This window comes from Mycothermus thermophilus (assembly GCF_041956435.1).
Source record: "Mycothermus thermophilus strain CBS 625.91 unplaced genomic scaffold VTJ04scaffold_5, whole genome shotgun sequence".
In the NCBI taxonomy this organism is placed as follows: Eukaryota; Fungi; Ascomycota; class Sordariomycetes; order Sordariales; family Chaetomiaceae; genus Mycothermus; species Mycothermus thermophilus.
The window spans coordinates 2,136,936-2,153,707 of NW_027191431.1; the positions used below are offsets into that span (position 1 = coordinate 2,136,936).

At 53.4% G+C, this 16,772-nt stretch overlaps 3 protein-coding genes across 3 annotated transcripts; 2 read left to right on the top strand and 1 right to left on the bottom strand.

Annotated features, from left to right (window-relative positions):
* Positions 1–6,870: 6,870 nt before the first annotated feature.
* Positions 6,871–7,101, top strand: VTJ04DRAFT_7833 (uncharacterized protein; the record flags this gene model as incomplete). Its single annotated transcript, XM_069366203.1, has 2 exons — positions 6,871–6,996; positions 7,069–7,101. The coding sequence occupies 2 exons, from the start codon at positions 6,871–6,873 to the stop codon at positions 7,099–7,101; spliced, it is 159 nt and encodes a 52-aa protein (XP_069217161.1).
* Positions 7,102–14,783: 7,682 nt separating this feature from the next.
* VTJ04DRAFT_7834 (uncharacterized protein) lies at positions 14,784–15,002 on the top strand (the record flags this gene model as incomplete). The annotated part of the gene is made up of 1 exon (XM_069366204.1): positions 14,784–15,002. One exon carries the CDS (start codon positions 14,784–14,786, stop codon positions 15,000–15,002), a length of 219 nt encoding a protein of 72 aa, XP_069217162.1.
* A 116-nt stretch (positions 15,003–15,118) lies between these two features.
* Positions 15,119–16,571, bottom strand: VTJ04DRAFT_7835 (uncharacterized protein; the record flags this gene model as incomplete). The annotated part of the gene is made up of 7 exons (XM_069366205.1): positions 15,119–15,183; positions 15,242–15,322; positions 15,376–15,580; positions 15,634–15,840; positions 15,930–16,152; positions 16,211–16,268; positions 16,475–16,571. The coding sequence occupies 7 exons, from the start codon at positions 16,569–16,571 to the stop codon at positions 15,119–15,121; spliced, it is 936 nt and encodes a 311-aa protein (XP_069217163.1).
* Positions 16,572–16,772: the final 201 nt, after the last annotated feature.

Here is a 16,772-nt window from a genome sequence, read left to right on the forward strand (position 1 = left end):
CAGACTGACAACAATGAACCCGTTCCCGTGCCACGAGTTCGGGATCAGACGATTATGCCGCGACGTTTTGGGGGGTTGGCCGACAGAATGGACGAACGCGTGGTCGCTCGGCGGCGAGTCATGCACCTTAGTCTGGCCGTGGAAGCCTAGCTAGTAAGTAGGTAGATGAGCGGTCGACCTCAACCTCAGATCTCCGAATGATGCAATGTGACTCAATACACGCAACCTCCTTAGTCCGTCGGTCTTGGAGGGCTTGCTTGCAGCAACTGCCGGTCATGGACCGCCAACCATCCTCCCACACCGGACCTTTCGGACGAAACAGCCATGTGTCGTCGAGTGCCGCAGCCACAACCGGTTCGATGTTACGGTTGTCGCGGTTCCGTGGCCGATGATTCTATTGAAGTCCTCGCGGGGCGGTTGGCATGTCCATGTGTGTCGCAAAGGCGGCTCTAGGCTGTGCCGCCGGAATCTGCCATGTGTGTCCATTGTGTGTCCCGCATCTTGATTGCATGCCTTTGCATGCCAGATTTCCCTAAGATTGTAGTCGTAAAAAGTATGTTGAGATATTTTTATTCCAGAGCAAAGCCACCTCCACAAAGACACCAGAGGTTAAGGTGTTCGCCACCGCGCATCGTGCCGGCAGATTCGATGGTTTGAGGTTGGTGATTTGATGACTTGGGTGCTGCGGCCGTCCGCCTGTTGACGCCTGGTTCCTGGCTTGTGCTCGCTAAAGTCGTGCCAAGTCTCTCTTGTTCGAGGCAAATCGTGGCTTGACCCGCCGGCACTCGCCCAGGCGACCAATCACGGCCGAGCAGCGGGCGTCGGAGTGACCAGTCGTGCATTGCACAGCCTGACCCTCGTCCGTTTTGGGAAACATCCTTCTCCCCCTCTCACCCCTCTTCTTCACTCCAGCAACTCTTCGCTATGGCTGCGGGAAAAGCAGATCAACGCTCTTCCAGGCATCCCGACGTCGTATTGCGATGGTGTGGGTGACGCTGCAGATCAGTGAGTGACATCCACATGTAAATGAAACAACCAAATCCAATCTGACATGTCATACATTCAATGTCGGTCATGACAAGACGAGGATCGTCGAAACCCAAAGAGACAAGACGTGGGCACGGCGGTGAAACCAGAATGGCGGTATGTTCATCTCACTTCCTCATCACCAACAACGTTGGGTCGGTCAGGTTCATTCGCAGCAAAAACGTGGAGAAGCCATCTCAACACACGTCCCTGCAGTGTCCACTCTGCTGCTGCGTTGGAAGTTCGAGGCCCATGCACTTGTCACTGTGAACCAGACGGTGGGGATTGTTTAGAGCCCAACCGGCTTCAGAATGGAACCACCTCGGTACCTATCTGTGGATGAAGTCAATGTTCCAAACCGCTTCTTCCCCGGCGTCTCTGCAGGAAAGAAGGTTATCTACTTCAGGCATAATCCGCCAGCATCTTCGGGACATACTTGGATTTCCCGTGGAGAACGGGAGCCCGGCAACGTGACCATCCCGTATCTATCCAAACACATTGCCGTCCTGCCAAGACTTGCAAATCGTATGCTACAGTACAGCGTGCAGTTGAAGCAGGTTTCAGGTTTGGAACAACCCAACAGGAATAGTAGTCCTCCAAAACACCGTTGCAAGCCCAAAGTCACGACCTCACCGCCTGGATAGACAAAGCCGAGAAGCCACTCCGGGACGGAAATCCGGTAGGGCTTAACACTCATACGATGTGGCACACGCAGGTGTATCTATCTGATTGTATGCCGGATTGCTCAGAACGTAGTAGGCAGCAAGGACATATCCAAAGAGCATTGACCACACCATCTAAACCAGAACAGAGAAGGGAACGAATAAGCTTCAGGATCGTCTGCTAAGGACTCGGTACCCAGGTATGCACAATGTCTCCAGCCAGCAGATAGGTCTCGACCCAACGACTCCCCGGTGGCACCCCTCGGGTCCTAGGGTCCGTCCCGCCCGCAGCAGCTGCCACGAGGGACCGCCGTTGAGGCCGGCTAGTCCCCCCAGGCCTGCCTCAGGCGACCGCAGGTAAGGGGCGTCGTGTCTCTGATAAACTCAAGCTGATACCCCGCGATCCAAACTCTCAGAGAGTTTTCCTCCATATCTGTCATTTGTTACTCGGAATGGCGGGTATCCGGTCGGGACAAGTGCGACATTAGGGCGACAGCCAAGCTTTGGTTGTGGTGTTGCAACTAACAGTTACTTCACAGTCCAGACGAAACTCGGTGGCATGACAAGGTGGTCTCGCCATTCCCCCACTCTGACAACACAAGTCTACCTGTTGGTTCTTGACACAACACATTTCACAGTCCGTCGGTCGGTCAATGTCTCGCCTACCTATTCTCGCCTGATATCTGCGGAGTTCTCAGTTGGTCGACGAGCCATGTCCCAGCAAGTGGCTTGGCTCGGGAGACGGCGATGGCCAAAAGTTCCTCAAGACCACAAACTTGGAGGAGAAAGCCGACGAGAGCCTTCTCCCCAGAACTCTAAATCCGCAATTGCGCCAAAACCGGCTAGATGAATCTCGCCGGATCGGGATTAACTGTGGCTGAGCCGGCAACTTCCCCTGCACGCTGACTGGCCACAGGTCCGTCTGCTCGTCGCTCTCCCGCTCCTTGCCCCTGTCGGGTGGGACCCGAGCCAAAAGTTAAATCCAAAAAAAGAACAGCACTTCGGGGGGGGCGGTGCAACACTGTAACCTTGGCTCCGGGACCGCCCTGCGAGATGGACGCTGCCACATGCTTCACTGCGCTGGGTTCGTCGGCTTGGGTCTGAACGGCATACATTACGCTAGAGTGCGGTACGTCACGGTTGCATTTTACCCTGCCCTGCCGGTCCCGGCATTGTTTGAGCATTCACACATCGCAGGAACACGGGACGCACCACCTTCTCACTTCTTGATTCGTTCCATTCCGGCCGACGTAAGGCAGATCCAGGGAGGAGGAGGAGGAGGAGGGAAGAAATGTCGATATGATCGCGCGTGACCTATCATTCATCATTCTGCCGCGCGCTCGCCCTCGGCTAACCATCTATTTCATCGCGGGGTTTCCATCTTTGTGTCTCACTCCAGACCCAAGGGCGCGTGCGCGACATTGAAGCGACGGCTACCAACTCCATGCTCTCCGTATTAGTTGCGGCCGGACCAGCGCGAGCCTATGCATCCCATACTGATCCATATCCAGACTTTCGGGCCCGTCCCTGTTCAACGACAAGGAGCAGTTGTGTTCCCTGAAAGTTCCCATTTTCCCTCTCCTTCTCGCATGTACATACAAGACCGAAGATGATCAGCACCGAGAAGAGGGAAATAGGGCCATGCAGGTATCCGAGACTATCAAGCGTAAAATGATGACTGCTGTCGTACCCTTCCGCCTATGGTCGCCGATTTGTGACATCCTCGTACCCCCAACGAGCCGGCGAGCCGATGTTGTGTAGCCTTGACTGGCCTTGCAGGCTATTGGATTGACAAACGAAGGGGAGATGACAAAGGTGAGACGACAACAACAACCAAGGACCGAGGTGGAACACGACCCAGAAAATGCCATGAAAAGGCTCCTTGGTGTAGTTTTCTCTCTCCAGGCTTTTGATGAGAGCCACTAACTCCCGGAGATTGACATGTATGTATGTACATACACTATGAAGTAGCATTGCGCTCTCGACTTGGTCTACATCTCGGGCAAACTAACAATACTTGGGCATTTACTAGCGATCGATGACGACAACAAAGTCGATTGAAAGTCAGGCATGCCACCAAAAACATACTCATGGCACAGAGCTATCCTTGCAAGGGCGACGTCGCGCCGGCCACGGTTCAGCGCCAAGCCTGCCACCGCCAGTTCCCAACTGACTGGTTCGGTTGCGGCGGCGGTCAGGTTGTGGAGAGTTTCTGCTCCACCATGTCCTCAACGGCCTGGAGAAATGCCCAAAGAAAAGGGGAAAACGGAACCGCTATACCTAAGGCATATTGCAACTCGCTAGGGACCCTTGGTGTCAAGAAACCGGACAAACGGATGTTGTTCGGACCAGTGGTCTGATTCATTTCCTTGTGGATAAGGTTTACCGGTTTGCACTCCATCCGCTGTGAGTACACACAGAGACGCAGTTAGTATTGGACCTTGGGCGCTTCCTTGACAAGCCCTCATCCACGCAGTTGAGCGTTAACGAGGTGATCGACGCACCCTGTCGTTGAGAATCTCTTCAAATCCCGCGCTCATGCTGGCTGGCTTATACCCGCAAGATTGATCAACTTTCAGCCGCAACCGCGCGCCATACCCGCTCTCGCGCACACTTGCGTGGTTCCTGGCTGGGCTGAAGCTGCAACGGAGGTCTGGGCCGACCTTCTGTATGTCATCCACACATTGCCTTCAGATTGGCATCCACTTGTCCACTCACGCTCCACGCTCGAAACCACCCTCCTACAAGACATTCCTCCGGTGTGCTCACAGGGCCAACCAAACAGGCCGGTACTGGGTTGTCGGAGACACAACCACCTCCCACCTCCAATTGGCAGTGGTGGGATAACTGTAGTTACTGGCCTCACTAGCTCCGTATTGCTACTTGCTGTGATTGATGATAAAGGTGCTGTTTAGCATCATATGAGGTGGCGACGTGACTGATGGATGGAGTGTTTCTCAAACTGCATGATTCGGCTACATCATGGACACTGTACGATGCTATATCCAACAAGAGAAATCATGACCACTGTGGGAAGCAGTGGCGGTTAGAGAAGGCAGAATTGGAGTTGCCTTGCCAATTGATTCATCCATCAATCCCATCACATTGCAACTGTACATTTGCAGGGAGACGAAGAGTCGTGCTGGTTCCGTGTAGTTATGCGCATCTGCGCGTATAGGGAGATGATTGGCTGGGACAAGTCAATCAGCGATATGCGAGGAAAAGGGGCAATAATGGTGACATGACTCTGTCTTTTCTCTTCTCTACACGCGATGTGTTCCATGGAGTCTGGGGCGAGGTCTCGATTTCTGGATGCTGCCAAGCGATCTAGACAAAAAGCAATTTTTCGAGACACAGGAGGATAGGCTTGATGCGATGGTTGTGGAAACATCGTCTCCCTGGATGTCACCCCGCCGGACGGATGGTAGTAGAGTAGATGAATTGCCGATGGGGTTGATGTTTGTCTCCATTGTCCGCGGAAAAGGCGTGCAGTGAAGTGCCCGTGAATTGCCCATACCTTCATTTTCCCGTGTTTGTTTGATCCAGATAATAGAAACCAACATCATCGTTGCAACCGCAATATACGGGGCATGAGTAAGGCGGAAGCAAGGGGTTGCACTTCGGGTTCCGTAACAACCACGTGTGAGGAGGCTCCGGCGTTGCTCCAGACCGTAAGATCGGGATAACCTGCAAACCTTGTCCAGCCAACTCGGTGTCATCCATGAAACATTAAGATGGATGAGTAAGATCGCAACCTCGTTGTCGATCCAACATCCGTCGGGACTTTTGTCTTTGCGACACATCGACGGAACGCTGAGTCGTGTCCAAGTCAGTGCTGTCAATGCCGTTCTCTGCCGTTGCATTTCCCTATCACTACAAAGTTGGTTTCAACACAATGTTGGTGAACGTTGAGATCTCCACAGAGTCAGTGGCTTACACACGCCCCCGCCTCGCATGGCCGGCCCGTGCGGTCTTGTTTCTCGTCCGTTGAACGAGGCTGCTTGATAGGGCTGAGCTAGTTCCTCCCGGCCTGCTCTCCCCGCTGCAATTCGGCTGTGCCACAGGTGAGCGTCGCTCCGTAAACTGCTGGTCCTTGTGCTGTAACACCACAATTAAATGCCGCACCTGGCTTGCTCCTCTGTTCCAAAGGATAGCGAACGCAACCCCTAAGGCTGGAACTTCGCTTCTCCGTGGGCTTTTTTGCGTCGCGAGCATTTGGGTTCCAGGGTTGGACATGTGGAGGAAACTTGTCCTTGGATTCCACATCCTCACTGGCCAAGGATCAAGGGAAACGGAAAGTTCCATCTTGGAGGACCAGGGTTTGTTCCTATTTGGGTAATCAGTGCGATCAACCACAAGGCCAACAGCCAAAGACCAACACCCTCGACAAACCCAAGAGAAGGCCATCCAAAAAGACACGACACGGACGCGCTCTTCGAGATTGACCACCGCGTCACATCGTCCTCGTTGATGTTCAAAATTGCCGTTTCTGGCAAGTCGACATCTGCTCCTTGCGTCAGGCCACCATTGGCTTCACTTTGAACTGCCAAGCAAGGATGGAATGGAGCACCACCAAGCAACAAGCAACAATTCTTCCACCACCCCAACACAGTGGCGATTTTGGGTCTGTCTCGAGAAGCGAGAAACGAGACAACGATGAGGAGCCCTCTCCACAGAGGTGAGGAAGCTCAAAAAATATGGGCCGTGCACGGTTCCCCAGCGCGACGTCCTTCCGATACTAGCCTTCGCCAAGACCGTCAGAGCCGAGTCGAGGCAAATGCCGGATCTCAGGGTTACCCGGCTGGCGGGGACGTCGATCCCTTTGCCAGCTGTTTGGGACTGGCGCTAACTGCATTAACCTTAACGTGAAATAGCCTTCTTCATTCACCCCCCCTGCACAAGGCCGATCTCCGCGTGTTTGTTGGTTTGTTTGTGTCCATGCTTGCTTGGCCTGTGATGTTCACGCTTGGTTGTTTGGGATGTTTGATGATCGACATTTGAGACACGAAACGGCTTACCTAGGCCTTGTTTGACTTCCTCATATGACAGATGTCGTGATGCACTCCATACCTATTGTCACTTGTTACTGGGGCTAAAGAGTCGACTTCTCAGAAACCTTGAGGTTTTCTGGAAGAAGACATAGGAGGCTGAGCGACCTGCGAGATGGCGGAGTGGCGCCAACATGGATCGGATCCCGATGCAGGTCCGGCCGGATGGTCCCGTTCCCCGGGATCATGGGCATGCTCCGGGATTCAACGGCTCCGCGATGGCTTCGCGCCGCACACCTGCGGATGTTGACCTTGTTCCAGTTCGTTAACTTACTAGCTAGTATCAACGACGTCGACTAGGTATCACGGCCGTGCTACGACCATTTCCCCAGCGGAGGATCAACAAGCGTGCGCATGGACTGTGATGATCCATACGGAGGACGCTAGTGTTTACGCTCACGTGGACGAAGCTAGCAAAAGAGTCTTGATTGCTCCATCGACTCCCATCTCTGGGAGTGGTCGGCCTCCACTTCGGCCAGCGTTCAAGGCCCGGGTCCGAAATCTGTCGGGGTTGTACAGAAATGATCCATTGTGATGGTAATCTCTCTTCCTCCTCCATTGGACCGACATTTGGCACAAATAAGTACTTAAAATGGGCTTGATATGCGTGCAATGTTCTGCTTTTGTTGTGGCGCGTGGGAGGTATAGGCCGGGCTCCTTGAGATCAGCGATCAACACAAGTGAACCATTCCATCACGCGGACCCCACAAAAACTCACGATGAGCTTTTTTGACGAGTTGCATCGACTGTGAACACAAGGGGCCTGGCTCCTTCTCGGAATCTGCCGCAGGGCGAGTTGACCAGTTCAGCCCAAGTTGGAAAGCGTAAACGAAGATACTTAACGGGAAACCTTGAAAATGCTGCTAACCTGATACGGCTTGGCTTCCTCAACCACAACCGTAGCTTGACCAATGAGGAGCGAGAGATGATGTCGACGCCATTCCTGCAGGCCAAAGCCGGGTCCTGGGCAAAACGATCCACCTCTCCAACTCTCACCCCATCAGATCAAGTGAAGATCACCAGACACAAGTGGATGCGGAAGTGATGAATGAGAGCGAAAATGAAGATTGTGGTTGTTCTCGAGGGTCATTCAGTCCACGTGGATTTCAATCACAAATTTTTCCGCACTAAACTAGGTGGGATTTGGTTCCACACTGCCGGATATCAAAATTGATCGGGGAGACACGGAAGCTGTGAAGTGGTGCACATACTCTGTAGGTAGTCTCGTCTACGGATACATACTACTACGCGATCAGTCCTGTCACTCCCTCTGTTGTACTCGGTGACGATTGCAGTCGCCAGAGTTAATTGATCCTCAAACATAGTTTCAAGAAGTGCTCGCAGCAATATTGCTGTCGCCCCTTAATACGTCAGGTACTACTCTGTTCCTATGTGCACATGTATGCGTGTATCCAGCACTCCGTACATACATTCCACTCTCAACAACAACCCCCAACCAAAAAGGTGCCGTCAACAGCAGGCCACACTGTTCGTCAGTACCCAGGTGTCCAACAAAAGCCAAGATGGACTCCGTACGCTACTCTCGCGATTATCACCCAAAGTCAGAACAGCGTTTGCGCCATGTGCTGTCCATGCTCGCAGCTCGCCGTTTGGCCCAAAACAGAAATAAGGTGTGCTAGAGAGAGCGGCTCCAGCCTCGCCCAAGCCCAAATGGGATCTTGGGGTATTGGAAAGTCTGTGCGATGCATCCCGCGCTTGCCCAAGAAAAGAGCACAAGTGAGATGAAGCAGCCTGGAGGCGTTTTCCTACCTTTCCTCTTTTTTCGAAGTCCCTGGCGCACACGCGGAGCCGGCGACAACGTGGACGATGCGCTAAGATTAGTAAGCTTCCAGGGGCACTCAACGGCGAACGGTGTCGATTTCGGGTCCGGCGGCGGTCTGGACGACCCGGAGGGCACCAAGCCAAGAGTTCAACCCCCGCCACGCCGATGGTGGAGTCACAAGAAGAGAAAGCAAGATGGAAAACAAGCAAAACACCAAGGCCCAGAGGAGACACCCCATGTTGGTCCACGGGTTGGTCCACCACACCTGTTGCTTGTGGTCGGTTTCCGAAGACTACTCCAGACGTCAAACAAACAAGACAGGCTTGCGTGACTCAAGCAAGCCGGACTGGACAGCTACGAGAGGATCTCGGGTACTTGGGTTGTAGGTATAACCCACTGTGGAAGACAAAGTTTAATGCATTCTGTAAGTAAGTGAAGAATGCAACATTGGCAATCTGATGTCTCAGAAAGCGAGAGCAAAGTGGTCCTTCCAGGGCATGGTTGGGAGTCCAACACCCACGCAACCACCCCGAAGCCACACCCGCCCACTGCCGTTCACGTGAGGAGTTCCTGGCCAGGTACCTCAACACCCCCACGAATCCATCCTCATCAAACTGTGATGTTGTTTTCTTGCGGGGCTCAAAACACACTTGTAGGATCCAGGAGTCGAAGGCTCGTTTGTGGATATTGGGTAGCACGCCGCAATTAAAGATGCCACAGGAAAGTAAACGAGCGGCCAATATCCTGTGCTTCAAGATGTCACTATTTTGCGCGGTATGAAGTATGTAGTAATCTAGGTTCATACCTACGCAAATAGTCGTTCCAATATGTGTGGGTACAGCGTATGACACTTCTCTGGCTTCTCAGAGGAGCAATGACATAGTGCTGAGAAATTGGTATGTACTGTACGGTGCACGGGCATTAATTGCTTCATTGTACACCACCAGAATGGATCCTCATCCGGTGTTCCTTGATCCTGTCAGTCGGATGCTGCTCATGAAGAGGTGATCCGGATACCATTTTTAACGCCGTACTGTCTCTTCCGCTTCCCAGCAACACGGAAAGACGCGGGAAACGCGGGATCTAGAGCCTCACAGCCGGGGATACCAAAGTTTCGCATAAACAAGCAAATTAATCCATCAATCTCATCCCCGGGACGAGCATCAAAACTTTCCGATCAGGCCATGTTACCCAAGTGTCTGTGCTGCTGCCCCTCGACCCGACCTCGCGGTGCCATGGTGACATGATGGACCGGAAGTCCAAAAATAGGTCCTCCATCCCTTTCGGCTTGGTTTCAATTCATTGTTCACTTCATGCCTTCTCAAGTCCGAAACCTTTCGGGTCGCTTGTCGACTTCTGACAGGAAAAGAAAAGCAAAAAGGTAACGGAACAAAAGACAACCTCACGATGGGGGTCCAGAACCTTAGGCAACGGGTTCAACAGTCCTTGATGAGATGAGAGGTCGCATCAACACAACATCCACACCTCATCTGACATTTACAGCACATCTCACAGCCAATCCCGGACGATCGGGACAACCCTCAGATCTTAGGCACATCGCGACACCCATATGCAGCAGCAGCTGGAGCCTATTGCTGCCGGTGCCGCGTCCTTGGGATTGGGGACTTCCTGCAGCTCTTGGGTTGGATGTTGCTGCTAGGTCTGGACGGTTTAGGAAGGTCGAAAACTTTTTCCCAGTCCCTGCAGAGCCAACAAGCACGTTCCAGGGGTGAGTTTTTTTTGCGCTAAGGAGTCCCAGCAGCTTGGGACGGGATCGACAACCAAGTGCCGTGCCCCGCGAGGCGCCATTCCCTTGGGTTTGAGGTTGATTGTGGTTTGGGTGTGGTTATGTTGGGGAGATCACCACAACCAGCAACAGATGAACTCAGGAACAGCGATACCTTGCAGCAGGGCGTGTGGTTTCTTTCTTTTCACCCACCATTTGCATTTCCCAACATCCGGAATGAGGGCAAGGGCACGAGATGGATGGCTATAGGTTGGGCCTGGATCTGTCTTCCCTGTTCACTTCCTTGTGCGCTCTTTCATGTGAGCACTCTGAGCCTTCGGATTTCATTCATCCCACTTCACCTTGAGGCCTCGACTGTTCGCTCCGGGTTTCCGAGTCGGGTAGATCTTGAGAGTGCTTCGATGTTACCCTACGAAGTGCTCTCCTGCCTTAGCTTGGATGAATCCTGGTAGGTATGTACCCCAGAGATATCGTTGCCCCCGCCTACACAGGTCGTTGCTTGGTCCTTGCCTACGCTGTGGCGCAATGAAAAGTCAGGTACGTTGCGGTGACATCGTGTCGGTTTTCAAGAAGTATGATCGTCAACTCACCTCACCCCTCCAACAAAACGCCGCCTTCAGATCCCGACCCGGGCCCACGGATTCGGGGAATGAATGCTCTCAGCTGGTTGGCTGTCATCGTAACGCAGCAGGCCTGGAACAGGCCACCTTCAATAGCAGCTGCATGTCAACTCGACCTGAGCCATAAGAAACCATCAGACATCGAAGTAACAGCCAACTCTAGAACCGGTAGTCGGGTCCGGAAATCTGATTCCTGTGAAGGCTTGAATTTGTATGTGCTGATTGTGAAGTAAGGTCTCTCTAGTTCCTTCATATTTTCTAGCGTGTCATCAACAAGAGGTATCGGATATCTCATCAAATGTCTCCAACATGAAAGCAATAATGCTATAGGAGAATTACAACAAAACAATATTCACACTTTTGTTGACAACATAGCTGCCGGCGAACAGGAAGAGTGTACTCCGTATGGATTTTGGACGCACACCCCTCCCCCAATCCTCTGGCACTTCAGCGCCCTGTCCTTGCAGGTGCGCCTAACGCTCTTGAACGTTAGCTCGACCCGACACGCTGGATTGGGCTCGATTAACGAGAATGTGGCTGGCTGAGCTTCCCCTGGTCTTGATTCCTGCCCTACCACACCCCCGCGGACGCTGGTTGAACAGCCACTGGTGAACACAACACATGAACGAAACGGGGCTAGTAATTGGCGGGTCAAGAAGCGCGGTTCATTCTGCGGTGCGGGATCCGATGCCGGAGATTGTCTCAGCGACAGTATACTGTACGTAGTAGTTGCTTTGTAAAATGTACACAGTAAGTTGGTAGTAAATCTGGAATTCTGGTCCTCCCAGAATCCACGCAGCTCCCCGTGTGGACGAGGGAGTGAACAATATCGGAGCAAAGACTGGGGTGGCAGCGATCGCAACACGAGACTGGGTGAGTGGCACACCACAAAACCCCCTCGGATTCAAATCCGTCCAGTGACTTGCAACCTCCCCGCCGCCACAAGGCACGGAGGCCAGCCCGATCGACGCCGTCCCGGTGGCAGACAAGCCTTGGATTTTCGAGTGAGACAGCCAACTGGTTGTCGGTGGCTTGTCGATCATCTGCACAAATACCATGCCGCCCGCCTCACGCCTTGCGGCCCCTCGGGGAATGATGTGTCTGGCCTTCATTGAAGTTGGATGCTCAATGTGTGATGCTATCTGCTGCTGAGTGTATGTATGAACACTGTATGTATAAGGCTTGTCCCCCACACCGTCAGGGTTGCCCAGAGAGCAAGACAAGATTGAATAACCAAGCACCTGATATCCAGAGTATGAGACCCGTCAAGAAAACATGATAGCCGTGACCGATAACCCAGATCGGTCTGTCCGATGTTGCACAAGAGATACTGCATCACGAGCACTATTTGGGTTGGCAAATAATTTACTCCGCTGTCCATCTCGACTCCATCGGTCTTGTCCGAGAGCCAATTCGGTCATCCGTGGATGCAGGTGTTCAACGGCAAGATTTCACATTTTCTCGGGAAGATCACTTCCCTGCAAGCCCCTCACAACCTAGGGGGACCAAGGGAACTGCACCCGAACAACCAGGCAGGGCGTGCTTTGTCATCGATCAAGGGGCTTGTCCGTTGGGCTTGTTGTGTCAAAAAAAAAACCCTGCAAAACTTGCGCAAAAAAGAAAGACGACAACAGGGACAAGAAAAGAGACCAAAAATTGCTGGCGAAAAAGACAAGGCACACACCCAACAACAACAACACAACGGACAAAGCAATATCCCTCCTTCCCCTCGCAATCCCACGCCTGTGCAAAATAACGCGCGGCGAATCCCGTCTTTCCCCTGAAACACAGAGACGGCGGGGGAGCAGGCAATGAGATCACAAGCCCATGGTGGCCCGCCCAGAACCAACCTCCTCTCCCCAGACCCGTCGGGAGATGCTGTACCGCCACCCAGCCAAAGGTCTGGCCGGCCCCCCTCACTGGATGCCGTGCTGCAGCCCAGACATCCCCGCGCCAGCCAGTCGCGGGGCCGTGTCGCGCCGGGGATGTCGGTTTCCGAGATGAACGCTGCAGGTTTGGTCGCCGACCACTTTTCTTGACTGGCCGGCCGGCCGGTCGGCACCGGTCTTTGTTGTCTTCTTGTTTGCCCGGGTTTTGAGCCCGTGTGTAGTGGGATGACTGTATCTTACTCACACGGTTCCTTTGGCACTTTTTCACTGCTTCCTGGCGGGAATAAACCTTTCTGCGCGCGTTGTTGCTCCTGTCCTTTGCAGGTGGCTGCAGCTCTCGTTAGCACGAGCAAGCCACTCTCATTGCTCGCCCATTTGGGTGCCCAAAATGCCAGCCACTTGCCCAAGCCAGTCAGCCAACCCTCTTCTGTCTTGAGCTTCTTGCAGTTCTCCCCTCGGTGGCCGTTGTTGTTCTAGCGTCGTCGACCATGCATAGCTGGAATTTCCATGATCGGGCTTTGTGCATGCTCTAGCTTTGCAGTTTAGGAAGACGACAATTCATCGATTGCCATGTTTGTTCGATCTGGTACAAGGTCATACATAGGCGAGAAGTGTTATTGGGGCATCAGAGATCCGATCACACGGGTTCGATGATGAAGGATTTGTTTTCCATTGCCGCGTGATGCGTGTCTTTATTTCATGATGATTTGTTGTGGTCTTGATGAGGCATTCTGCTGGTGCGAGTTTGGCTTTTCTCGCGCAATCAAAATGCCTAACTCTAGCCTGTGGTCTGGTGAGCTTCATGGCTGGCCTCACTGCTCCATGGGCATCACAGTACTGGAAGGTTTGAAGTCCAAAGTATTGTCAGGGGAAGACCAATGAGTTCACAAGAGACCTCCCACCCCCCTTTGGCTGCATGTTCTTCGGGCAAGATGTCAGGAAAAGGCGATTAAGGAGGGTGTCGAGCAGTGACATAGTACAATCATTGCGGGTTCCGAGTTCAAGACTGAATCTCTTTGAGTGGTGACACCGACTGGACAACTCACATCCATCCATTCATCGGAGTTGGGGCACAATGCAATCAGACACGGCATCATGATATGGAGGTTAGGGAATTGTCCTCGAGACAGGTCAGGAACAAGTGTGTTCAGTGTTCTCTTGCCTCCTGATCGCACCTCAAATGCACCTCCAAAGTTGGCGGCAGGTTGCCTCGGAGAGCGCGCGCCTGTCTCACGTCGACCAACTTCCCCTTTCCCAGCGCCTTTGCTCCCGTCCATACATACATGTGTGCCTGAACCACGGGGAACATACTCCCTACATGCCTAGCCATCCCAGCCATCCGACAGCGGGAGCCAGCGCCCAGGCGGACGGAACGAACGGCTACTCGCGCGGGTTTTAGGGGTTGGCACCTCACTCAGGGCCGACAACCCATGAGCATTGATGGACAGGTACAGAACTAGGCTTTCGATAAGCCTACGGGATAAGTTCCCGGAGCGAATGAAGTGGAGGGCCTGGCCGTGTTTCCCCTCTGGCTGGTACATCCTCGGACATGCGCATCTGCGCATAAGATGAAAACAAGCCGCCAGCCAGAGCTCTCTGCTGAATTACCACGTCCTGGTTTGCCGATAGGGAATTGAAAGAACAGTTCCATGTGTGCTAAGGCATGTATGACACTGCGTGACGACTGACTGACAAGGTGAAAAGCCCAGCGATAGGAGAGCGTAGATGTGATATTGATGACGTGGTATCCAGAGGCAAACTTAGTTGTCAACAACTCCTGAATTAAAGTCCATCTCGACTTTGGCTTAGATTGTCTTTCCAGTGCGTGCTCCGAATAGATTTACAGCTGGTGAGATGATGGTTTGTGCCTCCCAGGTACTCATGTTGGTGGCCGCTGGCAGAGCGAGACAGCATCCCTAATGACTTCATCAACTTGGTGGTTAATCATATTCAGAGACCCTGGAATCTCGGATATACACGTCACCTACAACCAAAATACCTCAAGACAATGAACAGGGAGGTTGCGTGTCGTGACCCCTCTGGCTCAGTCAGGGCAAGGATGCCTGACTTCCAGTGTTTCCCACTCCTCCCTCCCACGATCAACGAACATGCTGCCCCAAGGAATGGTCCAACATCCCGATACAGGCCTCAGGGAGGAGTCGCGGCAAATCTGAACAAGATGTTGAATTCACATCCCGTAACTCTAGCCACTCATATGACTGATTAATGATGCCCTGAACGCCATTCGCCACCCTGAAGAAGCCAACCATCCTTATGAACACCAGCCCAAGTGAAAAACGTCCGGAAGAGTGTCAAGAAGCAGAGACAGACAATGCGTCTCAATCAGCCCTCAAACTCCTTTTGGAGGTAGACGCAAGACACCATGGCATGGTCACGCTCATACGGCTCTGTACATAGTTATTAGCCAGGGGCACAAGACGTGAGTCAAAGACGTTGGGAACTTACCCAGGGTAAGCTGCTCCTTGGGGAAGAACTTGTCCTCGCGGAGCTTCTGGACTTCGCTAGCAAACACCTGCTCGGGGGGGGCTGTAATATCGTAAGCAAGATGAACCTGGTAAGAGAGACAAGCGAGAACGTACCAGTGCTGTCAATGCAGCTGGCCTTGATGGAGATGAGGAGACCACCACCCTGCTTCAGGAACAGCCTCGCGTTGATACCAACGATTCTGGCCTGGTCTGGCTGGGCAACATCGGCGAAGATGACGTCAACCATAGGCAGGAGCATGCGGTACGCCATGGGCTTGCGAGCGTCCTCAATGATGGGAATGACGTTGGTGCGGCGAGTCTGTGATACAGGTCAGTAATCCGGAAGACGAATGGTCAAAGGATAAAACATACAGCCATGTTGATCAGATCACGGCCGGAGCGGTGCGAGAACTCGACGGCGTAGACAGCGCCAGTCGGCCCAACGATATCAGCGACGTGGGACACCGATGTGCCCGAGGCAGCACCAAGGTACAACACCTTGGAGCCAGGCTTCATGTAGATGGTCTCGAGACCACCCAAGATACCGGCAGCAAGCTTACTCCGGAAGGGGTTCCAGATCTACCACCAAGTCAGTTCCATGTGTGTCTTCCATGGCCCGCAGCCTGAAAGTCGACTGCAGAATCCGGTCCCCCAAGAGGCGAACTTACGCGGTACTCGATCTTGGTAGCAGGCGCGCCATCTTTGCCAGGAGTCTCGACAGAAATCCTCTTCTCGCCGTACACCGACTCGCCAGGGACAAGGTTGGCCGTGGCAAGGAGGTCTTCCTTGCCGCCGCGGGCGACGAACACACCCTTGTGACGATGGGGCTCGACAATGACCTTCTTGCCGCCCTTCGCACCGGCGCCGCCCTTGCCCTTGCCGCCGCGACCACTGCGTCTGCCATTAGTATGCTGAACGAACAAGCTTTGGGGCGAGTAGGACTCCGTACCCTCCGCGACCACCGCGAGCACCACCACGTCCGCGCCCAGCAGGAGCACCTCCGCGACCTGTGGCGTTACTGTTAGCAAAGACAGCTGATACAAGATGATGTGCTGACGGGAAGGGGTTGGAGGCTTTGAGAAAGATATGATGGATCCCGTGACAGAGTCCATCAGACCCCCCCAGCATGCGCAGAGAGCGCTGATATGGAATGAATGAGATGTGGACATCACAATTCATCCCGCCATCCAGAAAAGACATTGATTGAACTTACCACCACGGGCGCCACCTCTCGCGCCGCCACGGCCGCCAGCACCACCGCGGAAGCTTCCTCCACGTCCACCGCCGCGCCCACCGCGTTCAAAGCCCATTGTGACTGTTATTTGTTATGAGGTATCGAATTAAGATCGGGGTAGTGTCGGCTCGGACTCGAAGGTGCCGGATGTGTTGGGAATTGAAAGCAGTCCTCCGAGGCACAATGGATGCAAACGCGACGACAGCACGATCGAAGTCGTCAAGAAAGCTTCGAGGCTCTTGGCTGCAAAATTTCCTGGAGGCTTGAAAAAAAAGCG